This window comes from Cryptosporidium parvum, chromosome 8 (assembly GCF_000165345.1).
Source record: "Cryptosporidium parvum Iowa II chromosome 8, whole genome shotgun sequence".
NCBI classification, from domain to species: Eukaryota; Apicomplexa; class Conoidasida; order Eucoccidiorida; family Cryptosporidiidae; genus Cryptosporidium; species Cryptosporidium parvum.
In genome coordinates this window covers 604858-630193 of record NC_006987.1, presented here as the reverse complement: position 1 = coordinate 630193, position 25336 = coordinate 604858, and the positions used below count along the sequence as shown (strand labels likewise).

The following is a 25336-nucleotide window of genomic DNA, read 5'->3' as shown; positions in this document are numbered from 1 at the left end:
CTAAAAAGTGTATTAATAGTTGATGTATAATATATATTAAGAATCGTTTGAATTAAACTAAATCAAATCAAGCAAAATGCTATTATTTTTAACTTTACCTTTTTTCTCCATCAAAAGACCTCACTGGTGGAAACGATAACTCAAGTAAGTTATCAAGTGCACTATTTTTTCTTACTTGAAATTTTTCAGGTTCAGATTCTTCTAAAAAAAAAAAAAAAATACAATTTGTAAAAGGGGTATTATAGTTAGTGGAATTCAAATTTTAGCGTTAATTAAAGCTAACTTATGCCATCAAAGTCTCTCTTTAGCAGATCATCTCTTGATCTTTGATGATCAAAACAAAATCATACATGAAGATTACTGAGACAAAAGTAGCTTATCCGTTTTCTATGGTTCTTACTGCATTCCAATATAAATATTAAAAGAATTTAATACTAGAGGGCTTTTGGCTTAACAGTAAAAACTATCGACTATTATTTTCATACCTTGTGTGTATATTTTTAGTGAACTGCCCATTTTTGGAAATTTTAAAAACCTTTTAGAGCAAGGTCGAGCATCATTCTTTTTGCTCATATTTTGAAATGGTCAGATTAATTCAAGCCAGTTAAAGTAGCAAATCCAAAGGAAATAAAGAAAAGAGTTCTCAATAATTCTTAAATATTTTTGTTCTACCCTTCTTGATTCAATATTGAACTTTATTATTTTCTCATAAATTAGTAATATTCTACGAAGTTTATTGTCTGTTACAAATTCTCCTATTTTGTAGTTTTCTCTTTCCCTTTCCTTTTACTACTAAAATACGAGCATGTAATATTTTTTAACAATTTTTAATTTTTTGTTGTCCACATGAAAAAAATGACGGTAAATATAGTCTTTTAAGAAATAAAAAAAATGCATACCGGTAACACTTAGTGAGGAATTACCCGCCTAAAGATATAAAGAAGCAACCATAATAATTAATAAAAAGTGTCTAATCAAATTAGAGGTTAAAGTTCAAAGGAATACATTTGAGATTAACTTGATAACATGAAGATTTAGATTATTGATTTTTGGATTAGTTCAATAAGAAGAACTTGATTCTTACATGTCTGTGTTAATTGAAACTACTTTAGGGGACTTGGTGATTGATTTAAATGTGGATCTTTGTCCAAAGACGTGTGAAAACTTTCTAAAGCTCTGTAAGCTTAAATTCTATAATAATTGTGAATTTTATAAGATAGAGAAAGATTTCATTGCCAGAACTGGCAGATCTAAGCAATATGGGAATTCCTCACTTTATCAGTTATTAAGTAATCAGAAAAAGGATAATATATCTTTGGAACTTGAAACTACACCAAAACTTAAGCATAAAAGAATGGGGGTTCTAGGAATGGTCAATCATATTTCCAAGAATTCTTTGGGTTCAGAGTTTTATTTTACACTGAAAGATGAATTAAGTCATTTGGATGGTAATCATGTAATTTTTGCTCAAGTTGAGGAAGGGATTCCTATTTTGTCTAAACTCAACCAAGTTATTACAGATGAAAATTCTATACCTTTACAAAAAGTTATGATTCTACATACGTATATATTGGATGATCCTTTTGAAGACTCTCCACAGCTTCTAGAAATCATTCCACCTAATTCACCTCCAGAAGAAACTGATCCATTGGTTCAAACGTATGATCAGGATGAAGTTAAAGCTCTAAATTCTATTAGTGAAAGAGAAGCTAAATCTAGAGCTATAACCTTAGAGATTCTTGGAGATATTCCTGATGCTGATATGAAACCTCCAGAAAATGTCCTTTTTGTTTGTAAGCTCAATCCAGTTACTCAAGACGATGACTTAGAGCTTATATTCTCGAGATTTGGCGAAGTAAAATCTTGTAACATTATTAGAGACTACAAGACTGGAGACTCTCTTCAATATGCATTCATTGAGTTTGAAACTAAACAACAGTGTGAAATGGCATTTTTGAAAATGCAGAACGCTGTAATTGACGATAGAAGGTAAGTTGACTTCTAACTACGATCTTTCCCTTTTCTTCTTCTCCCTGAACTTTATCTTATTTTTGTGATAATTCATCGTAACTTATATTTTTCCATCAACTAAATTAACTCATTATTTCAGAATACATGTTGATTTTTCACAATCTGTTTCTAGTTACTGGAAAGATTTTGTTTATCAGAAAATACGCTCAAAACAGGATCAAAAATTAACTCAATATAGAAAGAGATCCAGAATTAACTATTAGCTCAATTTTTTATTGAACCTAATTAATTGACCAACAACACAAAACCCCCTCATTTCTTCGATGTAAATTTATCTAAAGAATATACTGATCCTGACTATATGAATATGCACTTGTGTATATTCATTATTCTGAATTCATTTTCGTCTGACATTTTTAATCATGTAAATTTTTAGCAGCGCGCCAAATCATTGTCTTTTATGCTAAAAATTTAGTCTAATTCTTCAAGTAAAATTCCTAAAGACATAGAGAGCAGTTACTCATCTCTAAAGCCAACTTCTGCTTTGCTATTATAAATACTACTACTGCTAACAATAATATTACCGCTACTATACTGAAATTACTATTACCAACATTATCTTACTACTGCATTACTCGCCCATACAACACAAAATACAATTTTGGCGCCACATGGATTCAGGCACTCAATATTAATTTTTACATTACATGTCCGGCAATACGAATCTGAATACCTACCAATAGGAGAAGTGAAATCATAAATGCCGTTAGGTCTACTCAACCTCAATTTTTTTCATTCTAACTAATAAACCTCCCAGGCGCTGAAGTACCCACACATTGGTATTTACCTGTGGGCTTCCCGCCAAATATATCTCCTCTAGGATCCACTTATAGCAATTTTTGCTCCCGAAATGTCTATTACCCGCATTACTTCTTTTTAAATTCAGCTCTTTCGTATATCTTTTAAAATTGCAACTTGGCTTTATACCCTCTGCCTTATAAAGAATTGATTGGTTCTGAGACAATTCCCCACCCTTCGCGCTGAATTACCCGCCTATGTACGCCGGTACTAAATGTCGTGTCTCACGCGTCTCCAATATATTATATATATCTGTATTTGATGTATAAGGCAAAGTTGATTAGTATAAATATTAAGATTAGTTAATATATCAATTAGTTTTATTAGTAATTATGAATACGATTTGTCAAGTTGATTAAAAGTTAACAAATTTAGAAAAGTGGATTGCCCATTCAATATATATAAATAAATAAACATATATGTATATATATATTTAAATATTATATATTCAAGTTGATTATATAATATATTCACTTTTTATTTTATTATTAATAAAAGACTTTGCGCGGTAAAGTATATTTCACATTTTACACTAGTGTAGCTTCTCTTAGACCCCATTAGACAACGTAAATTCTTTGGATTTAAACGATTTTAAGAGAAACCTATAAAACTTGTTAAAATGCCTTTATCTGGAGTTTGCAAGTGGTTTGATTCGACTAAGGGGTTCGGATTCATTACCCCCGACGACGGATCTGAGGATATCTTTGTGCACCAGCAGAATATTAAGGTTGAAGGATTCAGATCCTTGGCACAAGATGAGAGAGTAGAATATGAAATTGAAACTGATGACAAGGGCCGTCGTAAGGCTGTCAATGTCTCTGGTCCAAATGGTGCCCCAGTTAAGGGTGATAGACGCAGAGGTAGAGGCAGAGGAAGAGGTAGAGGAATGAGAGGACGTGGCCGTGGAGGTAGAGGCCGTGGATTCTACCAGAATCAGAATCAATCTCAGCCACAATCCCAGCAACAACCAGTTTCAACTCAGTCACAGCCAGTTGCTCACTGAATTACTTCAGTTAAAAGGCCTATTAGAATTACAAGTCTACAAAGTATTTATTTCTAGAAGCAACATCACTATTCTTTAAGACATGACTTTTCTCATTTTGCTCGCTGGAGATTTTCATTCAACAATTACTAAATTACTTTAGTACTAAGAATTAATATTCTGTCTACTAAATTAATTTTCTTTGTAAAACTTGGAATTCGTTTGCTGAATTTAAGTATTTTCTTTATTACTTAATAATTGAAATTTCTATTGTGTTAGTTTAACATTGAAAGTTCTAATTTTGATGAATAAAAGCGTCTAGAGTTAAACGAGACGAGGAAAAAAAGTAGTCGTTTATTCACATTATAACAAAATCTCTAGGATGATAGTGGTACTAATAATAGAAGTTTCCGTCAACTAATTCTATCTTAGTAATGAAATAGCCTTAAATTTGAAATTTTACCAAACTAAACCAATGTTTATTGTGATATCATCTCAAAGCCAGATATTGTTTGTTATATCTGTATAAAGTATTCATTTAGTTTTTGTTTCTTGTTTAATTTGAGAAAGATCTTGGGTTCTAATACTAAACACCTTTGTAATAAACGAGCCTTAAGCTTTACTGGAGCATAAATGGTTGATAGATTATGTTATTTCCGATAACTATAATGAATAATATACATTGGTAAATCGACTTAATATGGTAAGATCTTGAAAAAAAAAAGGATTAATACATATAAATCAGTAGATAATAACTCTCAATGAATTTCAAGAGTTAAACTGGATAATCTTGAAATATTATATGATTGTAGTGTGCTTTGTACCCTGAGCTTCTTCTCCTGTACAAGATCCAACTTGGTTATCGGTGAACATATACAACATTCTGGTAGTAACATAAAATCCTCCAATTATGTTAATGGAGCTGAGTAACATAGCCAAGAACAAGAGGAAAGAATAGACTTGGAAATCAGTGAATAAAATGACTGGGCCACATTCCAGCATTGCTCCTATAATGATAATCCCAGATAACGCATTGGTTACAGACATTAATGGAGTATGCAAAGAAGGAGTAACATTCCATATACAGTAATAACCAACAATAACAGAGAGTGAAAATACAAGAATATTACCCAATGTATCATGATCAATGATATAACCAAGTCCAATAGAAACAAGAACAGAAATGAATACGAAGAATCCAAAGGAGACATTGGAATAGATAACTCTCTCCATAATTGATGAGAATGATCTATGGGATGTTTCTGTTGATGAAGAACTGGAAGATGAAGAAGAGGAGGAATTAGAACTTTCACTCTTTGGTGGGGGAGGTCTTTTATCAACTGGTACATATGTAACTTTTTCGTTAATTGTAACAACCATTTCCTTCAATAGATCATCTTTCATATCAACAGAAAAGTGCTCTGCTCCTCCAAGTTCTTCTAGCATATGTACAACATTCATACTAAATAATTCAGAAGCTTGAGATGGCATAGTTGATGGTAGATTTGTAAGTCCAATAATAGTAACACCACTCTTTTCATCCAGATAGATTTGATCTTTCTTGGTAATTTCGCAATTTCCGCCCCATCCAGAAGCTGTGTCAGCCATTTCTGCTGCCATATCGACAATAACACTTCCAGGTTTCATAGAATTGACCATTTCTCTGGTGATAATCTTTGGTGAAGGCTTTCCTGGAATTAATGCTGTAGTAATTACAACATCGCAGCTCCTTATCATTTTAGAATAGAGCTTACTTTGTGCTTTTAAGTACTCTGGACTCATTACTTTGGCATATCCTGACCCAGAATCGCCATCTTCCTTAATATCAACAGTAACAAACTTAGCTCCTAAACTCTCAACTTCTTCTCTAGTTGCAGTTCTTGTGTCGCTTGCATATACATCAGCCCCAAGGTTCTTTGCAGTAGCAATAGCCTGTAATCCAGCCACACCAGCTCCAATTACAAATACTCTAGCAGCATCCACTCTTCCAGCAGCAGTAATAGAAGACTTTGATAATTTAGGAAGCTGAACAAAGGCTTCAATTACAGCTCTATAACCTGCTAAATTACTCATACTGCTTCTAATATCAAGCTTTTGTGCTCTTGTAGTTCTTGGAACCTCATCCAAAGCTATAGTAGTAACTCCCTTTTTAGCTAAAGATTCAAGCAGCGATGGATTTTGTGCTGGCCATATGTAGCTAACCAAAGTTTGGCCAGATTTCATCTGCGAGATTTCTTCATCAGTTGGTTTCTGTACCTTAACAATAACGTCAGATCGACTTACAACGTCTTGACGAGTAGCCATAATTGTGCAAGATGCGTTTTCGTACTTTTGATCATCAAATTGACTTTTTGTTCCAGCTCCACTTTCTACAAGGACTCTAAATCCAAGCTTACGGAGCTTTTTGACAAAATTTGGAGCAATAGCAACTAGCTTTTCACTAGGGAGATCTTCTTTTAAGACTCCAATAGTCATAGTAGGGGTAGGATACTCTTCATTATCTTCTTGAGATGCTGTTGTACCGTCAATAGTTTCTTGATCATCATTCAAATTGGCTTTCTTTTGTTCCGGAGATATGGAAATAATATTTTGTAAGATGTTAATCATAGAATCCTTAGCATTTCCGAAGATCATTTCTACGTTTTTCATAAAGAAGAGTGGATTGTCAATAGCTGCATATCCTTTCCCTAGACTTCTCTTTGAAACAATAACCTTAGAAGCTCTCCAAACTTCTATAACTGGCATTCCATTAATTTTGGAATCTTTTTCAAGTGCAAGTGGATTTACTGTATCATTTGCTCCAATGACCAATACAACATCAAAACTTTCCATATGAGGATTTACATCCTCCATTTCCTTGACAATAGAGTAGGGAACATCAGCCTCTGCAAGTAATACATTCATATGACCTGGCATTCTGCCAGCAACAGGATGTATAGCAAATTCTACGTAAATATCTCTCAGTCTAAGAGCATTTACTATAGAAGCTACATCTTGTTGGGATCTTGAAACGGCCATACCATAACCAGGGACTATAAGTACCTTTTTTGCAGACAAAAGGTCTCTAGCTACCTTCATTGCATTTGTTTTATTAACATCCGATTGATCTCCAAGAGCTTGAGCTTCATTAGAGTCTCCATTAGATTCCCATCCTCCAAGCATTACATTGAGTAGTGATCTATTCATTCCCAAACACATAATATGAGAAAGGATTGCACCAGATGAACCAATTAGAGCTCCACAAATAATGAGCATCTTTGAGTTGATGAGGAATCCTGTGAATGAAGTGGCCCATCCTGAATAAGAATTGAGCATAGATATTGCTACAGGCATATCAGCTCCTCCAATAGAAGCCACCAAATGTATTCCCAATAACATTGAGAGCAGACTGTTTCCATACATTAAGTAAGTTCTATTTGCATAGTCTGTGATAATAATGAAGACTGACCCCAAAGCTATTAGACCAGCTACCATTAGCGCATTTAAGAAATGACGCCCAGGCAACTTAAGAGCTCCTGAAGGGAATATTTCATGTAACTTTCCTGCTGCAACAATACTACCAGTAAAAGTAATCGCTGAGATAGCCTCTCCAATAAACATCTCAATTGCATGAACAGCTGAGAATTCTTCCTCAGATGACTGGAATGGTGTCCATAAATTTGCAAAAGATATCAACATTGCTGCCAAACCCACAAATGAGTGAAATAAGGCAACTAATTGAGGTATATTAACCATTGAAACGCAATGAGATATAGGAATTCCAATGATAATTGCTAGAGCAAATGGTACAATGAACATAATCCAATTCATTGTAAAAGTCGGTGCTAAGAAAGTTGCTGCTATTGCACATATTATCCCAACGATTCCCAAAGAATTTCCTCTTTTCGCAGTTTCTTGAGTGGATAACCCTCTCAGACATAATACAAAGCATATGGAGCTAAATACCTCAAGAGAAACACTCAAAGTTGATAAATAATTGACATTTTTGAGAAAAGATTCAACATAGGAAAAGTATTTATCAACGTACTCTTTACTTGGCTCAAATGCTGGGACGAGTATATTTGACTCTCTATTAGTACTAGGCCCACCTCTTAAATTATTCGAAGTCTTCAGTCTTATTGGGACGTCTTCACAACTAACATTTTCCAGAACTAGGAATAATACCAAACATATCGCCAATATGAGTGAAGTCGAACTTTTCAACATCCACGCATTTCTTCCTTTACACATTATTCACTCCTTTGGAGTGGTAAATACTCTCCTTTTTCTTTAAAAGATACAACGCAAGCCTGTATACACTCAATTTTTAGCTTTATCGGTTATCACGACTTTCTCTAATTTATTATATATTTATATTTAGGGGTATACTCCAAGTTTCTCAGCCTATTAAACCTCTTATTTAATATAAATATATAAATAAATTTTTTGTATAAACAAATTTAAACTTTGGCTCGAGTTATTTTCTTCTTTTTTATCTTAATCTCTACCTTTTTCAAACATGCAATTGCAATGTTCACATTGCAATAAAAAATATTATTTATGCATATACCGGCGAGACTTTTGACACGTGTCGGGCGGCAACATTGAGCGGGTTTGCATTTTGCATGAAAAAATTATATAAGGCATAGTAAAAAAAGTAAAGCGATTTTGGCGGGTAGAATCTGGGCAAGATTGCATGCGTGCATGCGCAAAGAATTGTAGCATTGGTGGATGAGTATTTGTAGAGCTTGAAATAGGATTATGCATTAGATGCTGAGAGTAACAATAAAAGCGAGTTAGTGTTATGCGTTAGAAAAGTGAAAGCTTGTAGTAGTAGTAGTAGTAGAAGTAGCTGGATTTAAATAATAGTGTAGAAAAAAGAGTCAAATGGTAAAGACAATTAAATTATTATAATTTTATATGAATTGGAGAAGCTATAGCAGACGGCCACGAAAGAAACCAAGTAGCTTTTCGAGGCTTTTAGTAAAAAGTTTCCCTAAAAAGGAATTAAAATAACGATGATTATTAGTAGTAGAGGCTTTTACTTTCTTTTTGATCTTTTTTATTACAAGTGAGCCCGGATCTCGAACTTCAGTAGATTCTGGAATTTGCCTACTTCCATTCTTCTTTGAAGCCTTTGCTAACGATGAAGAACAGTATTCCTTCATGTTATTCATATATGCCAACTCTCTAATGTATGCTTGGTTGGTATTTTTCTTTGGTCTTCCTCTCCTACCTGTTGGAGGAGTAACAGAAAATAAAGGAGAATTTAAAGAATCCATAGAAAAAGGAATCACAACATTAGTAGACCCAGATGGTCTAAGTCTGGTTACTCTCTTTGGCGCTCCTGACTGTTTCTTACTAACCTCAAGGAGTAATTTTCTTCTAGTTTTGGACCCAATTAATCTATTCTTGTATTCTTGATTTTGTATTTTCTTCAGGTTTGTCAGTTCCTCCTTCATACTCAAATTACAAGAATAATAATTCAATTCTATATTAAAATATTCATGATTGTAGCTTATTAATGGAAAAATGAGATTGTTTTTTGTTTGTAATCCACTATATTCAAACAAACTATCAAGAATTTCAATATAAACAGAAAATAGTCCTCCAATCTCAACTAAAATAAACTTCTCCCTCAAATTTACTACAAAGATCACTTTGTTTTCATCCCTCCAAATTTCATTTCCACTGCTATCTGCCAATACTAATCCATCCTCTTGTATAACCACTTCATTTTGCATGTAATTCTTTTCTTTATAAAGAGCAGTCGGCGCCGGCGCCATTATATTCTTTGATATATTTCCTGTTTTAAAGTCATATTTGGATGACTTTAAGATCGAACTGCAACGGAAAAATTTGTCTGTGTGATTTTTGTTAGAGTTTTCACAAAGTAGTGAAAATAGATTAAATATAAAAGGCTGAAATTCTTCATTAACTTTGATAGAAATTCCTAGGAAAAGATGCCAGGTTTTGACTAAATCATTGAAATTTCCAGGAAATCTGAATTTACCTTGATTCATAATCTGTACCTCATATGAAAAACAACCATCAGTATTAAGGTTATTTTCTATAACAAAGTGTTTATTAATAACGGGAATTTGAGACCAATCCGATAAGTTGTTTAAAATCATAAATTTAGGTTTAATTGTAGAATTTGGAAAGCTTAATGCATTATTTACAAAGTATTCATTCCTGGTTATGTTTGTTGAGTTTAAAACGGGGCTCTGGACTCTATTATACACATTTTTAGCAGAATCTGAGAGGAAATTGAAACGGATAATTTCCATAACTTGTATTAAGTTATCGCAATAACCATTAAAATTCTTTAATATAAAGTATAATACCAAGTCTTCATTTGAAATCACAATATCTTTAGAATCGAGTAAACTAATCCATTTGGATTTATTTGGCTGATTAATTATTTCACTCATTTTTAATGGATGTTGTAAGAGAATATTAAAGTGCTTTTTTATTTTGTTCATAGAAATATTCAAAATTTTAATAAGGATATTATCCTGATTCTTATCTAAAATAATTTCTTCTTTCAAATCTAAGAAATAACAAATTAAATTAAATATTTGAATAAGTTCATTATCACTAATATTATAAAAAAGATCTTCAACGTTTATCTCAAAGCATAACAGTAACTTTGAAAAATCTTCAATTATAGCCTTTATTTCACTCATTTCAGATAGCAAAATGGATAATTCCAAAATATATATAATATGAATCTTCAATATTGAAAATATTAATTTTTCTAGCTTATGTGAGTTATGCATTTTATTAATCGATGGCTCATTTTCCTTAATATATTGAAAAATTTCCAATAGTTCTAAGCTCTGAAGATATCCAAGATCTTTAATATTCATTTCAAAGAGGTTTTCTGCCAAATATTTAATAAATTCGGAATATTTAACTCGAATTTTATTACTTTTTTGGCTTTTAGTATAATTATTGACCAAACCTGTACTCTTTGTTGTATACTTATTCCTTCTTACGGATAACTTATCAAACTGAATATCATTATAGTTGAGTTCTTTATATACTTTGAAAACTAACCCCACATTTAGAGGGTGCAAGCTCCCAAAGAATGATCTCAACTCCCTCTTACTAATTGTCATTATTATTTATTTAAAATTTCGATTTATTATTATATTTGCATTATTAATAAAACCATAATGAGTTTATGCATTATAGGTTGTTGTGTAAGCGTAATAATTTGATTTATAATCTTTTTGGAGCGTTAATTTCCGTCAAAATTATTAAAATAAAACTTAAACTAGTACTTTAATTCAAAAGGCCCTCTAAAGCTTCCTTTTTTGTGAACATTGTTCAATCAAATTGCCCATTTATTTATTCTTTATTCTACTTTTATTAATACTATTTTTTCCGGGGTCAAAATCACAAAATAGAATTTTAGACAAAGTTTTGGGCGCGCGCGGCAACTCAGAAATCTTAATTTGACAATATTACAAGTAAATGCTAATAAAATGATCTAGATAATGTAAATTAATGAAATGAGATTAAAACATCATTTTCAGTAATGCTTTCTTTTTCTTCTTTAAGAAATTTAAAATAAACAGCCTAAAATATGTAGTTATTATTATTATTATTATTATTATTATTATTATTATGTGGGGGAAGAAGAAGGATTTAATTAAATTATGTATTAATATTTTGTTATTTGTAATAAAATATAAATACTATAATTACATGCGAATTGGTTTGCATGTAAGAGCGGCATTGATATTTTAATGCAGACAAAATTAATTATTCAATTTTTTATAACTTACTTTTTTATGAATTCTATGATTGCTTAAAGTAACTTCTAATATTGCAATATTATCCAAAATCTCACTTTTAATTGGCAATACTTCATTTAATTTCTGTATCTAAGTATCAATTATATTGAATTTCAGTAATTAATTAATTCTATTCAATTATATATTACTTTGGAAATTACTTACAATAATTTCATGGTTGGAGTAATAACAATTTTCTCTAGGTAAATCTATTTATTGTATAATTTCATATACATTCCATAAATATTTATTCAAGTATTTAGAAGAAATATTTATAAAATATTTAAAAAAAAATGTGGTAAAGTAGTAATATATTTATTAATACTGATATAGCTCATTTTCTCAATCTAACATACCTATATTCTGACAAATTCCCGCGGCATCTAAAACTAACTTAACTTGAATAATCTCGGGAATTAATGCCGATTCCTGTGGAGACTCATCTAATTTGTGATTTAAAGAAACATGTAACTCCTCAGTAATACTTGCAAACTCCATATTAACCTGAATATTCTTCTATTTTAATTGAATTCTGGCTTTCTAACTTTCCTTATAATATTTTTTCAATTGCACTTTTAATTTATTTAATTATTTAAATTATTTTGTACACACACAAAAATTTAGGCGCCAAGTGTTAAAATGCATGGAAAACCGTTATAGAAAAAAGAAAATTACGTGTGAAATAAATGTGGGAAAATTAATTAAAAAATGAATTAGATTTAAATTTGAGATAAAATTAAGTATCGAAATATGTGATAAATTGTCTCTGTGAAGTAATAGAGGATTTGTTAGATTTCTTCAATACTAGCCCTTGAAACGATAAAGTTTTTGACATATAATGGAGACTTTGAAACTATAGACCGAATATACTTATTTTGCCTATATAAGCTTGCAATATTTCTGAATGGAGTAAATTTGATTAAATAAAATTAGTTTCTTCTTTTTTTGGTCTTGATAATTATCAATCAACTTGGGTTGATTGTTTTTCAAGAAATTATTAAAACTTACCTCTGAATTTGGATCTTCAAATGAACCAAATAGTCATTTCGACTTCTTTCCGACATAACTATCTTAATGAAGCGGGTTAAAATGTCTTCATCATTACTTTTGTCCCAAACTATATGAGCTAATTTCTAATGTATTTTGTTTAAGTTATTATTACATAATTAAATTAACCATTATTTAAAACTTACTGAGTCTTCATATGGATATGAAAAAGCAAATAGTAATGGCAATATACAGACTGTGGACATTATATATGGAAATATGAGAGACCTAAAAGGAATATTGAAGGAGGTTCTTATACTTATTATTGCTTTAATTAATGTAACTATAATCACTTTTACTGGAAAAAATGAATCCATACTAAATATATATGGATATTTATTACTTGCTTGATAAAATAACCACCAATCTAAAAATTGCAAAACTATTTCTACTTTAAAGCTAATAATTCCAAATAATCCAAATAATAATTCCATTAAGGCTAAAATTATATAGGATTCTTTAAGAAGCTTTCTAATATCTTCTATAGGTGCATTCTCATAATATTGAATATAACCTGCCATAATTAGTCCAGTAAAAACTATTGTAAATATTGCCACCAATACAACTGTTTCAAACATTTTTGATCTCTTTTCTTTAACTTTTCTTATTACAGAATGAGTAGAGTCTAAATCCTATAACCTAAATACTAAATAATAAATCACTTTATCTTCTCTTTTTTTTTTTTAATTTAAATTAAAAAAGAAAAAAAGAATTAGTAAATTAATTCTTAACCTTATTAATCATTCCTAATTTAAGGGAAATAGGAGAATTGAGAAATATTTCTTGCAATTTGTACCCTATCCCACTCCTATCTCACTAAATAATATATATGTATATATACATATACTTTTCACTTTTTTATTAACTTAATCATATGCTCTAAAAATATCAACTTTATACCATTTTTTCTACTTTTCATTAGTTGTCCTATCCCTAACGTGTAGGTTTGCTTTTTCTCTTAATTAATTAATTTAAAAAAAAAAAATCACGAATTTGGGTCAAACCACTCCAATTTGTTGGCGCCCGTACATGTAAGCCATTAAGTGCATACATAAACTATCTAAAGTAAGCGCCAAAGTTTCAATATATAGTTATTTTGAGTAATACAAATAATACTTGAAATATTATGTGGATCTTAAATTCACATAAAAAAGTACCATGAGAAAATGAAAGAGATACAACTTCATGTGTTAATATCTTTGAATATTTATTTTTTCCCAGTTTTCTTTTCAACTCGATTATTCTTATTATTATCGTCATCATCATCATCATCGTTTTCTTCCTCATCTTCCTCTTCTTCCTCATCATCATTTTCTTCCTCCTCTTCTTCTTCCTCTTCGTCGCCAACATCTGGAACCAACATATGTTTTCTATTCAAATCTGTTTCTGAGACGGAATTTAGACCATCCAAAAGTTGCTTAGCTTCGTGATCCCTAATATGACCTTCAGGAAGTTTATATGTATAGAATGCAACAGCAACTCTCTTTCTAACCTCCATCATAATAGTATTTGTTAAATGAAGAGCTGAATAATATAGAAAATGGCTAACTCCATTATAAGTCTTAGCATTTGATGCAAGTCGTTCTAAATACTTTTCCAATTTGTGTAAGGAGGTGAATTCTCTCTTTTTTGCAAACTGTCGAATATGTTGCAAGCAAACAGGTTTTGAAATAATCTGGTAATAGTCTGGGAAAATAGTCTGTGATGGAAGGGATATATAAGCCTCATATTCTGGAATCTTCATAGCCATGTCACAAGCTTGTAAAATAGCATCATTTAATGATTCCCTTCTATATTCTATTTCCTCTGGAGTGATTTGTTCTTCATTTAAATCTTCCAATTCATTCCCGGTACCCAATGTTGAACTTATAGTACCAATTTCAAGTTCTTTCCCTATTTGAGAGCCATCACCTGTTGTATCTTTAGAAACATTAATTGCTTTCATATTACTAGTAACTTCAAACATTGATTTCCTATTTCTTGCAAATTCTAAATCTGATCTTTCTCCTAAACTTACAATAGAATCCATTTCTTCTAACTCCTCATCCTTCATTTCAACATCTTCATTGGATTCTTCTGTATTCAATGATCTTCTATTACTTATAGTATTAATAGAAGATCTTGTACTTCTTCCAGCATTATATATTCCCTCAGAATTACTGACAACACCTTTTTTATCAATTTCATTACTATTCTGACCAGAATTCCCCAAAATTTGTATTCTTCTCCAACTCTTATTTTTTGGATGTACAACCCAAGGATCGCCAAATGTATAACAAAGCTTCCAAAGCTCCTCAGCTTTTTGAGGATTTTCTATAGTTACTCTAGATATCTTAGCTTGTTTCTTCCATTCAAATAAACAAGGAGGTAAAGTAGGATCCATAATAAGTCCTGGAATATGACACATCTTTCTCATTCTATCAACCCTCTCAAAGATTTCCAAATCACGATCTGACCTTGCTAAAATTCTATTTAAACGATCAGAGTCATAATAGCAGTTAACTACTTCTTTTTGTCTTTGTTTCCTCAAAATTTCTTGAATCTTTTCTTTTCTCTTTTGTTCCAAATCATCACCATCATAAAGATCATGATACATTCCAGATTTTATAATTAAGGCATCCTTATCCAATTTTATTCCTGCTGTTGTCATAATTCTCTCCTCCACTGTATCAGGTGTTACAAAACGTAAAGTCAAAACCTCTTTCTTTTGGCCAATTCTATGTGCTCTACTTTGTGCTTGTTCATCATTCTGAGGATTCCAATCTGAATCAAATAATATTACTGTGTCTGCCGATTGAAGATTAATACCAAATCCACCAGCTTTTGTGGACAATAGAAAAACAAAGTATGGACTATTTTCAGCATTAAATAATTTGAGACTTTCTTGTCTATCTTCAGATAAAGTTGTTCCATCCAATCTTAAAAATGGCATATTTCTTAATGATAAAAATACCTCTAAAAGTGTTAATAATTTAGTCATTTGACTAAATATCAATACTCTATGTCCTGCTGCTCTTAACTTTGGTAAGATACTATCTAACATAACAAATTTACCACAAACTCTGACAATACTCTCATCTGATGGATATTGTATCTCAGTTGAAAATAAAAATGGATGATTACATACTTTTCTTAATTGCATTAATACATTTGGTCCAGAATTCTCATTACTTTCAAGTTCTTTATATAGATATTGTTGTAAACCACTTAAAGGACACCAAAGTATTTCTTCTAATTTAGGAGGTACTTCATTAGCAACTTGGATTTTTTCTCTTCTTAATAGAAAAGGTCTCAAAACTTTATGCAATCTATCAACAATTAAAAGTTGTTCCTCTTCACTAATATCTAATGGAACAATTCCATTATCCGAACCTCCTCCTGTTTTTCCTGAAGATTTTATAGAAGATAAAGGCTCATTAAACCATTGTTGAAAAGTTTCAGAAGAGTTGAAAATACTTGGCATTAAGTAATTTAATAATGCCCAAACTTCTTGTAAATCATTTTGAAGTGGGGTACCGGTTAAAGCAAGCCTATGTTTTGCTCTAAAACCATTATTTAAGATTTGTACAAGTTTACTCTTTGGATTTTTTAAACGATGAGCTTCATCTACTATAATGTATTCCCAATCAAACTTTCGTAAATAGTGCTTATCTTTCATTATGAATGCATCAGTTGTCAATAAAACATGGAACTTTGCCTCTCCTGTCATATATTTAGAGCGTATTTGTTTTCTAATTTCTTTATTTCCTTCATAAATAACTTTGACAAAATCTGGTAACCATCTGTTAAATTCATTTTCCCAATTACCATGTAAAGTAGATAAAGGAGCAATAATTAAATGAGGCCCTCTATTTCCCTTATTCTCATAAATATGTGCTAATACACTTACAGTTTGAACAGTCTTTCCCAATCCCATAGCATCAGCCAAAATTCCATTTAAATTATTGTTATATAAAGAAACTAACCACTCCAATCCTTTCATTTGATATTCTCTTAATTGACCTCCTTTCAAACATTCAGGTTGTTTTGTTATATGTTCTTGTATCATATGGGTAACTTGGAAATATCTCTCTTTTGCTCTTATTAAAGGCGCAGATCGTTTCTTCTTTTTGTTCTTTGAACAACATGTTTCAGATTTGCAATCACAAGTAGAAATAGATAAAGAGCACGTACAATTTGGAGAGTTACAACTACAAGAAACTCCATTTTTTTGATCTTCAATTATTTTAATTTCATTAGACTCAATTGTTTTTTCTGAATCTCCTTGTGCAGATCCTAATTTGGTAGCCTCTCGATGATTCTCATCAGGTGGTTTCCCTGAGCAGCCACATTTATTACATATATGTTTATCTCCTTTATATCCAAGATCTTTCCCTTCTTGATTTTGATTATTCTCTCCAGTTTCAACCTCCTCATCCTCTTCTTCTTCTTCACCCTCTTTCTGATTCTCTTCCAAGTAAAGTTCATCAAAGTCTACAGCTGAACCTGCTTGTTTTCTATGTTCCATAACTAAAGCCCCAAGTTTATTCATATAATCTTCAGTTTGATGAACTAATTCCAAAAGTCTTTCATTCTTAGCTTCATGCAAAAGTCTTAAATATGCTTCTTCATCCTGAGCTTTTAAAGCATTCAATCTTGCTCTTTGCATTTGTTGTTCCAAATTTTGATCCCTTCTTTCTTTATTAGTGGAATGTCTCAATACATGAGAGCATACTCTTCGAATACTTCTCTGGTTTTCACGATGGACATCTTGAAATCTTTTTGAATGTTTTAAAATTTCTGAAATAAATTGCCTTCTTTGCCTTTTAATGTCATCCACGACCTTGATATGTTTTAAACCATCAATTCTGGCTTGGTAAAGAGCTTTATTCTTTCTAGCATCCCTTGCTGTCACAAATTTTAATTGTGGGAGAGGTGGATCCATTTCTTCAATATATCTGGAGACTATTATTTGATTTCTAATAAAATGTTGGAAATTAAGTAGCTTTGAAATTCTATGTATTAAGAGCAAATCTTCATCTTGTTCCTCAGGTTTCGAATCTGTACATGATGATGGCTTATTGACTCCTGTTTGATCATGTTCATTTGCATTATTATGAATACTCTCATCTTGATCTTGATTTTGATTCGCAAGGTTTTTATCAACATTTTTATCTTCCATTCTAGATTCGGCTCTGGAATCAGTTTTACCTTCACTTCTTATTGTCTCTGACTTAGTTGGATGATCATCAATGACCATTTTGGAATTATTTGCCAAAGATTCCGTTTCTTTTTTAGCATTTTCCCCTCCTGAGCTAGATGAAGTTACAGGATTTGAACCTTGAGTGTTAATATTACCATTCATACCAATATTCCTATTCATTAAAAGAGCCATTCTATTCTGTTCAACTTTTCTATTATAATCAATCCATTGATTTGGATTTCTAGCAATAATAGAAGAACCTTGTCTTGATATTGGAACTTTATAGTTAAATGAATTAGTATCTCTAATAACAGAATTAATAAAGTTCCAGTCTGGTTGAAATCCTTCTATTTCAACGTTACTAGTATTATTTCCCATATTATTTTCTTCTTTAAAAGAATTTTGTTGAGTATTCTGTATAGATGATCCTCCTTCTTGGCCTTCAAGCCTTTGTCTCTTATTTCCAGTAGCTATATTAACGCCAAGACTCTTCTCCAATATATTTTCACTTAAAGGTACATCACTTGTTAAAAAATGCTTATAAGCTTTTAATTGATTTTCAAGAATCTCAATATTATTATCTGAAAACAATACACTTGGGTCTACTAACTCACATTGTTGCTTCTTTATCCATTGGAAAATTAATAACAAAATTCGTACTCTTTTATCTTGAATAGATAAATTGGATTTACTTACATCATATAATATTTTAGAAATTTCTGGATACCATGCATGAGTAAATGTCGTATTTCCACTTAAACAACTCTGTTTTCCACTGGTTGCATCCTTTATGACATCCATAGATGGTTTTGGCATATACCCAGCCCCGTTCGCTCCCATTCCTACTCCCACTCCACCTGCTCCTCTAGTGCTATCACTTCCTCCTCCTCCTATCATCGCCCCACTATTAACGGTACCCTCCTTTTGACTTGCAATCATCCCTCCACTTACCCCCGATTGAATCAAATGACCACCACCCAATGGAGGATTCTGTGAACCTATTCCATAAATTTCATTATTCATAATCCTATTACTTCCTTCACTCATCAACTTTTCCGATTCATCCAGAGGATTTTTTTTTTTTCTTCCCCTTACTATTACACTTTTTGTTTTCCTAATCTATTGCCCTGGCGGGTTCTCCTCCTTCATTAGTGGCGCCATAGCGCCATGTCTTTACTTTCATTATTTGCATGTTAATTTCTTGTAAAAGGGGCAAATGAGTTTGTGAATGAGGGGGGAGCAATAAAAATAATATAATCTCAAATTTTGAACTTGGATAAACTTTACTTTGAATTATCATTCAAAAGTTGAGTTATATTTAGAAGAAGTGATAGCTCAATTTTTATTGGAATAGAAATTTGTTGGTTAGATAATATGATTCAAATACAAATATTGTGTTAATTACCCACAATTAAGCAAGCCCATAATCAAGTAGCAAAGACTCCCCATCTGAAACGCATTTTCTCAATTCTACGCTCATCTCTAGAATCTTCTTTTCTGGAATTTCATTCCCTTGAATATCCTTATTTTTAAATAAAACCAATCCTAAAAACTTTGCCTTATTATTCCCATGTAATACTCTTAATTTCTCTGAAATGTAGTCCAAGTTCCATCCAACTGTCTTCTCCCCATTTAACCAAATACATATTGGTAAGTCCTTATTTACAAATTTTAAGCATTCCACACCACTACTTACATATAAAGCTACTGCAATTCTATTCCTAGCTGGAATACTTGAATCTCCAATACTTTTTGATTTTATCATTATTTTCCTCAACATTTTACTTGATTTATTTTCATCAGGAAGCTTTGATCCTCTTAACATTTCTCCTCCTGAATACCTTCTTTTCAAATCAAGTGCGGTTTTACTAATTATAACTCTATTCTTTCCCATACATTCGTGCTCAGATTCATAAATGTGCTCCGAGCATAACATTTTATTGCACTTTCTACATATTATCCCTACATTTGAACAACCGTTCATTGAGCAATTTACCGAAGCTTTTTCTCTTTCCTCAAATCCTCCCTTAAAACCATTATCTAGTTCTAAATCATTGCCTTTACTTTCGCACATATGCTTTCCAGAATTTACATGTTCTATACAGAATTTTTTTCTACATTTGAAACACTCAAATGGTAAAAACTGAATTAGGTTACATTCCATATTGCTACACTTAATTCCAAATTCTTCAACTTCAACCATTTTGACTTTCCTTTTATTCTATTTTGCTCTTAAAAAAATTCCTCTTTAAAAACAATCATTTATATCTTGGTTTTCTTTAAAAAGAAGAAAAAACAATAATCCACAATTTATTTTTTCTTCTGAATCTCTATATATTAAATTATTCCCACTTTTTAAAAAAAAACTAATTGATTTTTTTTTTTATTCACACCGTTGTTTGCATGCAAACTCTACTTGCATTTACATTACGTGGCAAATTTTTTCAATGCATGCAACTACAAATAATCATATTTTGTTGGCGCCAAGGCGCCAACTAACTTTTTTTATCATATTATACCTCTAATGGATATAAAAAAAATGTAATATTAAAGTCAAACTAGTAAAATTGAAATTAATATCAACGTTACAAGAAAAAAAAAAGAAATTATTAATTTAGAAATTTAAAACTTAAGTGAAAATATATTGATTTTCAATCTTCCAGGTCAAAGACTTTATACTAAAAGTTTAATATCCTTCAAGCCCTTAAGTTATTTTTAATTTTCTTCAAGTCTATTTCTAATTTTGGAGATACTGTTATTCTAAGTTCAAATCCCAAAATCAGTATTAAAAAAAAATCATTATATGATTTATTCAAAGCTTTGAAAAGAAAATAAATAAACTCTTATATATTTATAATATATATAAATATATATATATTTATATACACAAATATATAAATATAATTAAATGCAAATTATATAAACATATTTTAATTAGCATACCCACCTTATAAATGTACTACCAAAAACCTAAACACCCATTTGGAGGATTTAGCAAATATTATTTGGCAACTGCCACTTTTCTTGTTGTAGCTCTATGGATATCATCACTTTTTAGTGCTAATTGGCAAAATTATGTATATGAAACTAAAAATATGGGATATATTAGTTTTAACCTTTCTCTTAGAGGGTTTACTATTAAATCAAGATGTAATAGAACTAATTATATGTGGTCACCAGCTATGGATCAATATTCTCGAAATAACGGATCAAAAAATTTCATTTCACCAATTAGTCTAGAAGAGTTTGTATGCAGTCGATTTAACTATTTTAATGGTAAAACTTTTGGAGAAGCTAGTGCTGCTGTATGTTCCATTGATAAATACCAATTTCCAAATGCTCAAAATGCGTGTTATAACTTTAGAATGCTTAATATTGGATCATTAACAATGATAGCGGGAATTATTGGCTGTCTTGTATGTGTAATCTTTGGATTTATTACATTCATCCTTTCTTATAAGAATTTATCTATTCCACTCACCTATGCTTATACCACCTTATTTGGGTGCTCAAATCTTATTGCAATGATTACTTTACCAATATATTATGTAAATGCTGGAGGATCTTGGATTGCTATTAATTCATTTTTTAGTTTGGTACATTTTGGATATCCTCAATTTACATTTAAATCACCATCTGTATCTGATATTCAATTCTTTTGGGGATATTCACTTGCTATTCTTGCTTTTCTAACTTCCATTTTATTGCCACTATTTGGATGCTATTTTGCCTCAATAGCAAGTGCTTATAATGAACAGCTTGATAAAGAATCTAAAGAATATCAGAAATTTATTCAAAAATATAACAATATTTACTGATCATATACCAAATCCGAATAAAGTTATTTTATGAAATATTTCAATATAATTAATTGTTTATATTATTTTCATGTTTTTGTTTTTGTTGTTGTTGTTGTTGTTGATGATGATGATGATGATGATGGTGATGATCTTTGTGACTGTTATTTGTATTATCGTTTTTTTTATGTTTATTATCTTTGAGATGTTTAATATTAGAACTTGCTTTTATTATACTATTTTCAATTTCCAATATTCTCCTCTCTATATTATCCTTATTTTTTTTCTCTTTTTCATTCTTTGACCAATTATCTTTTGGCAAAGTTGATAATTCTGCTTCAAGTTGAACTTTCTCAACATTTAATAGTAATATCTGTTTCTCTAAATTATCAATCATTCTTATTGTATCGTTAACACTTGGTAAATTTTTATTTATTTTATCAATAAACTCGCTATTTTCTTCTTTCTTTCCTATATCTAATGCAAATTCTGATTCATCCTCAATATCAACATTGTTTAATATAATATCATCATTATATTGTTCTTTATCATTAAAACTTGAAATATTTTTGGGAATTACTGGAATAATTTTATCTTCATTTTCTAATACATCTTTAATCTTTCCTTCAAGTCTTTTTGGTAATATTACTGGTATTGAATGATCATCCTCATCAATTACTAAAGGTCTTGGAGTTACTATTTGTACTCCTTTTTTAAAACTAACATGATTCTTTTCTTCTTGATTTTGATTTAAAGTCTTTCCATTTTCATTCTTATCGGCATGATATAAATCAGGAGTTGAATTGAATAATTTAGGAACAACAACTTTCTCACTTATATGACCTCCCCCATCAAGAATTGGCATTGATTTAGTAGTTAATTCATCCTTATTAAGTTGATGACCTTTTGGAGATAACTTTTCAAATTTATTCAAATTGGAATTATATTTAGCAGACTTTGGAGATTGATCAGTTTTATTTATATTATTAGATTTATTTTTTAAACTCTTTGGGGATGATGAATTTGAAGGAGATTTTAAGGAATTTTTCTCAAGATTTGTAGTCTTAGAAACAGATTTTGGAGATAATAATCTTGACATAGTACTACTTTGATGATCTATAGATAATCCATTCATCATATAAGAGATTTTTTTTGGAGAAAATGGACTTTCAATACCTTTCCAAACTTTTGAAATCTCTAATTGTAATTCATCCTTGTTTTTACCTTTACCATTATTATTAATATTATTTAAATATTCCTCTTCTAATACTTTAGTACTCATCCTGGAATTTTCTTTAGCATTCATTACCATTAGTATATGTCCAATAGTAGAATTATATTCAGCATCAGGAATTAAGGGGATAATTGTTTGCTTAATTAACTTTTTGAATTTTTGATTTTCCAGAGTAAAATCTAATAACTGATTCTTTATTTCATGTATAGACTCTTCTGAAGTTTTATACTTCTTTTCTAATATCTTATAGTCCGCTGATAATATATCTCTTTCTTCTTTTAATGCAGAGATCTCACCAATTAATTCAGCATTAGATTCTTGAAGCTGCTCTAAAACTCTCTCTGTAGCTGATAAAGTCTTATATTTTTCTTTCATATCTCTTCCTTCAATATCAAGTTTCTTGTTAATATCCTGTAGCTCTACCAAAGATGCATTCAAATTTTCTTCATTCTTTTTAGATGCAGTATACTCTGAAAGTAGAGCAGTATATTTTTGATAAAGTTTATTATATTCTCTAGATAAAGAATCATGATCTTCTTGTAACTTTGAACATCTTTCAACAATTTCATGATTTCTTTTCTCTAAATTGTCAACATTCAACATCAAACTAGTATTATTTAGTTCCATTTTTCTATATCTTTCTTTATCTTCCTCAATCAAATTAATAAAGGAATTTTTCTCAATCATTAAAGTTTCATTTTGTTTACTTAAGATCTCATAATCTACTTTATATTTGTATAAATTTCCATACTCTTGATTCCAATGAGCTTCCATTTCCGTATACTTATTCTTTAACATTTCCTTTTCATCTTTAAGTAATGCAAAATCCCTTTTTAAGATTTCATAATCTTGATTCAACAATAAAAGCTTCGTATCTTTGTACTCAACCTGTTTCTGTAATTCTTCACTTCTGATTCTATACTGTTGCTCTTTATTTTGAGTTTCCAAAATTAACATTTTTTGAGAAGATTCAATTACTTCTAAAGACTGAATTCTCTTCATTAAAAGGTCTCTTTCGTTCTGTTCATACTGTTGTGATGCCAACAATGCTTGAGCCTGACTATTATTTGGCAATCTAGATAAGAAGCTATTACTCACAGCTAGACCATTTGTTTGGTCTTCAAACTCCTGAATACCTTCATCTTCGTCTCCACCTTCATTCTCATCTTCCAATGAAGAAGATTGATCCAAGTAATACTTGATTTTTTCATCTCCCTTAGAATAGTGACGTTTCTTGTACTTTTTTATTTGATCTCTATATTCATTTTCTGATTCTTCCGAGGAAGATGAAGAAGAAGAGAATATTGAATATGATTGAGAAATTACCTCTAACTTGGAATCTGGATTAGAGAGCTTTTTATTACGATATAGAATTTTTTGCTTTTTTGAGTCTTTCAAATCATTCTTCTTAGGATTCTTGCTAACTGAGCTTAAATTCTCTTTCTTCTTATTAGTCTTAGATTCCCCATTAATCTGAGATGTTTTTTTTTTTGGTGACTTTACAATATCTCCTTTTATCTCACTCAAATCCATTGTTAAATACCCTTTTCCATTTATAACATCTTCAGTGCCATATTTTCTTGAAAATACAGCAAATCCATTATTATTATTATTATTACTAATCATTCCTCCATCAACCAAATCCTTCTTCCCTTTTTTTTTCCCAGTTTTCTCCTTTTTTCTTTCCTTCAAACTTTTTACATTCTTCCTCCTGGAATAATCATCACTTTCTTGCTCGCTCTTGTATTCAACTTCATAACTGTATGGCTGATATGTGCCAGCATTTATATCGTTTTTTGTTGACTTAAAATTTCTTTTTGTTTGAAGATTCTCGCCTTTATTGTTCCATCTCCCTTTACTATTTTCCTTTGCTTCATTTATCTCCAAATGATAATTCTCTAAAAAATCCTTCACATATTCATTCTTGTATAACAAACTTGTTTCTTTCCTTAATTTCGCTAATTCTGACTCAAACTCAACAAAACCATCTATTTTTTTATTATTCAGATCATCATAATTGAATTGCATCACATTACCCTTTCTTTAATATACCTCCCTCCGTAAAATTCTAAATATATTTATTTATAATATTCACTTTCTTTTCTCTTTAAAAAAATCCGCTCTATTTTTTTTTCCTTATCTGCTCTTTTGCATGCCTTGTTTACCGTCACCTTTGTTTTTATCTGCATGCACTTCAAATGTGCGCGCCCGTCCACATTGATGTGCCGCCTTCTTGATTAAGGGATTGATTTAGTGAGCTGAGGGGTAAATCGGAGATTTTTTGATAGATATAAAAGAAAAGGTTGGAGAAAGAGGAAAAGGAAAGGAAGTTTAACATTATAAGGGGAAATACAAATAATATAGTTTGGAGGAGGTAGAATTGAAGGGTCAAAATTAAGGGATTTAGGGAAAAGTAAGGAATTTTTATTAAATAATATCTGAAACTTATCTGATTAAGGATATTAATATTAGTATATAAAT

At 30.6% G+C, this 25336-nt stretch overlaps 9 protein-coding genes across 9 annotated transcripts; 3 read left to right on the top strand and 6 right to left on the bottom strand.

Annotated features, from left to right (window-relative positions):
* Positions 1-1084: 1084 nt before the first annotated feature.
* cgd8_2350 (cyclophilin-RNA interacting protein, putative) lies at positions 1085-1993 on the top strand (the record flags this gene model as incomplete). Its single annotated transcript, XM_001388391.1, has 1 exon — positions 1085-1993. The coding sequence occupies one exon, from the start codon at positions 1085-1087 to the stop codon at positions 1991-1993; it is 909 nt and encodes a 302-aa protein (XP_001388428.1).
* A 1431-nt stretch (positions 1994-3424) lies between these two features.
* On the top strand, positions 3425-3832 carry cgd8_2340 (cold shock RNA binding domain of the OB fold; the record flags this gene model as incomplete). The annotated part of the gene is made up of 1 exon (XM_627137.1): positions 3425-3832. A coding segment is annotated over one exon (408 nt), but the record flags the coding sequence as incomplete, so codon positions are not given.
* A 777-nt stretch (positions 3833-4609) lies between these two features.
* Positions 4610-8041, bottom strand: cgd8_2330 (pyridine nucleotide/ NAD(P) transhydrogenase alpha plus beta subunits, duplicated gene, possible signal peptide plus 12 transmembrane regions; the record flags this gene model as incomplete). The annotated part of the gene is made up of 1 exon (XM_627136.1): positions 4610-8041. The coding sequence occupies one exon, from the start codon at positions 8039-8041 to the stop codon at positions 4610-4612; it is 3432 nt and encodes a 1143-aa protein (XP_627136.1).
* Positions 8042-8724: 683 nt separating this feature from the next.
* Positions 8725-10914, bottom strand: cgd8_2320 (hypothetical protein, potential AT hook; the record flags this gene model as incomplete). Its single annotated transcript, XM_627135.1, has 1 exon — positions 8725-10914. The coding sequence occupies one exon, from the start codon at positions 10912-10914 to the stop codon at positions 8725-8727; it is 2190 nt and encodes a 729-aa protein (XP_627135.1).
* Positions 10915-12773: 1859 nt separating this feature from the next.
* cgd8_2310 (hypothetical protein) lies at positions 12774-13220 on the bottom strand (the record flags this gene model as incomplete). The annotated part of the gene is made up of 1 exon (XM_627134.1): positions 12774-13220. One exon carries the CDS (start codon positions 13218-13220, stop codon positions 12774-12776), a length of 447 nt encoding a protein of 148 aa, XP_627134.1.
* A 629-nt stretch (positions 13221-13849) lies between these two features.
* Positions 13850-18871, bottom strand: cgd8_2300 (brahma like protein with a HSA domain, SNF2 like helicase and a bromo domain; the record flags this gene model as incomplete). The annotated part of the gene is made up of 1 exon (XM_627133.1): positions 13850-18871. One exon carries the CDS (start codon positions 18869-18871, stop codon positions 13850-13852), a length of 5022 nt encoding a protein of 1673 aa, XP_627133.1.
* Positions 18872-19235: 364 nt separating this feature from the next.
* On the bottom strand, positions 19236-20027 carry cgd8_2290 (hypothetical protein; the record flags this gene model as incomplete). Its single annotated transcript, XM_627132.1, has 1 exon — positions 19236-20027. One exon carries the CDS (start codon positions 20025-20027, stop codon positions 19236-19238), a length of 792 nt encoding a protein of 263 aa, XP_627132.1.
* Positions 20028-20778: 751 nt separating this feature from the next.
* On the top strand, positions 20779-21642 carry cgd8_2280 (uncharacterized protein with 5 transmembrane domain; the record flags this gene model as incomplete). The annotated part of the gene is made up of 1 exon (XM_627131.1): positions 20779-21642. The coding sequence occupies one exon, from the start codon at positions 20779-20781 to the stop codon at positions 21640-21642; it is 864 nt and encodes a 287-aa protein (XP_627131.1).
* A 49-nt stretch (positions 21643-21691) lies between these two features.
* Positions 21692-24883, bottom strand: cgd8_2270 (uncharacterized coiled coil protein; the record flags this gene model as incomplete). The annotated part of the gene is made up of 1 exon (XM_627130.1): positions 21692-24883. One exon carries the CDS (start codon positions 24881-24883, stop codon positions 21692-21694), a length of 3192 nt encoding a protein of 1063 aa, XP_627130.1.
* Positions 24884-25336: the final 453 nt, after the last annotated feature.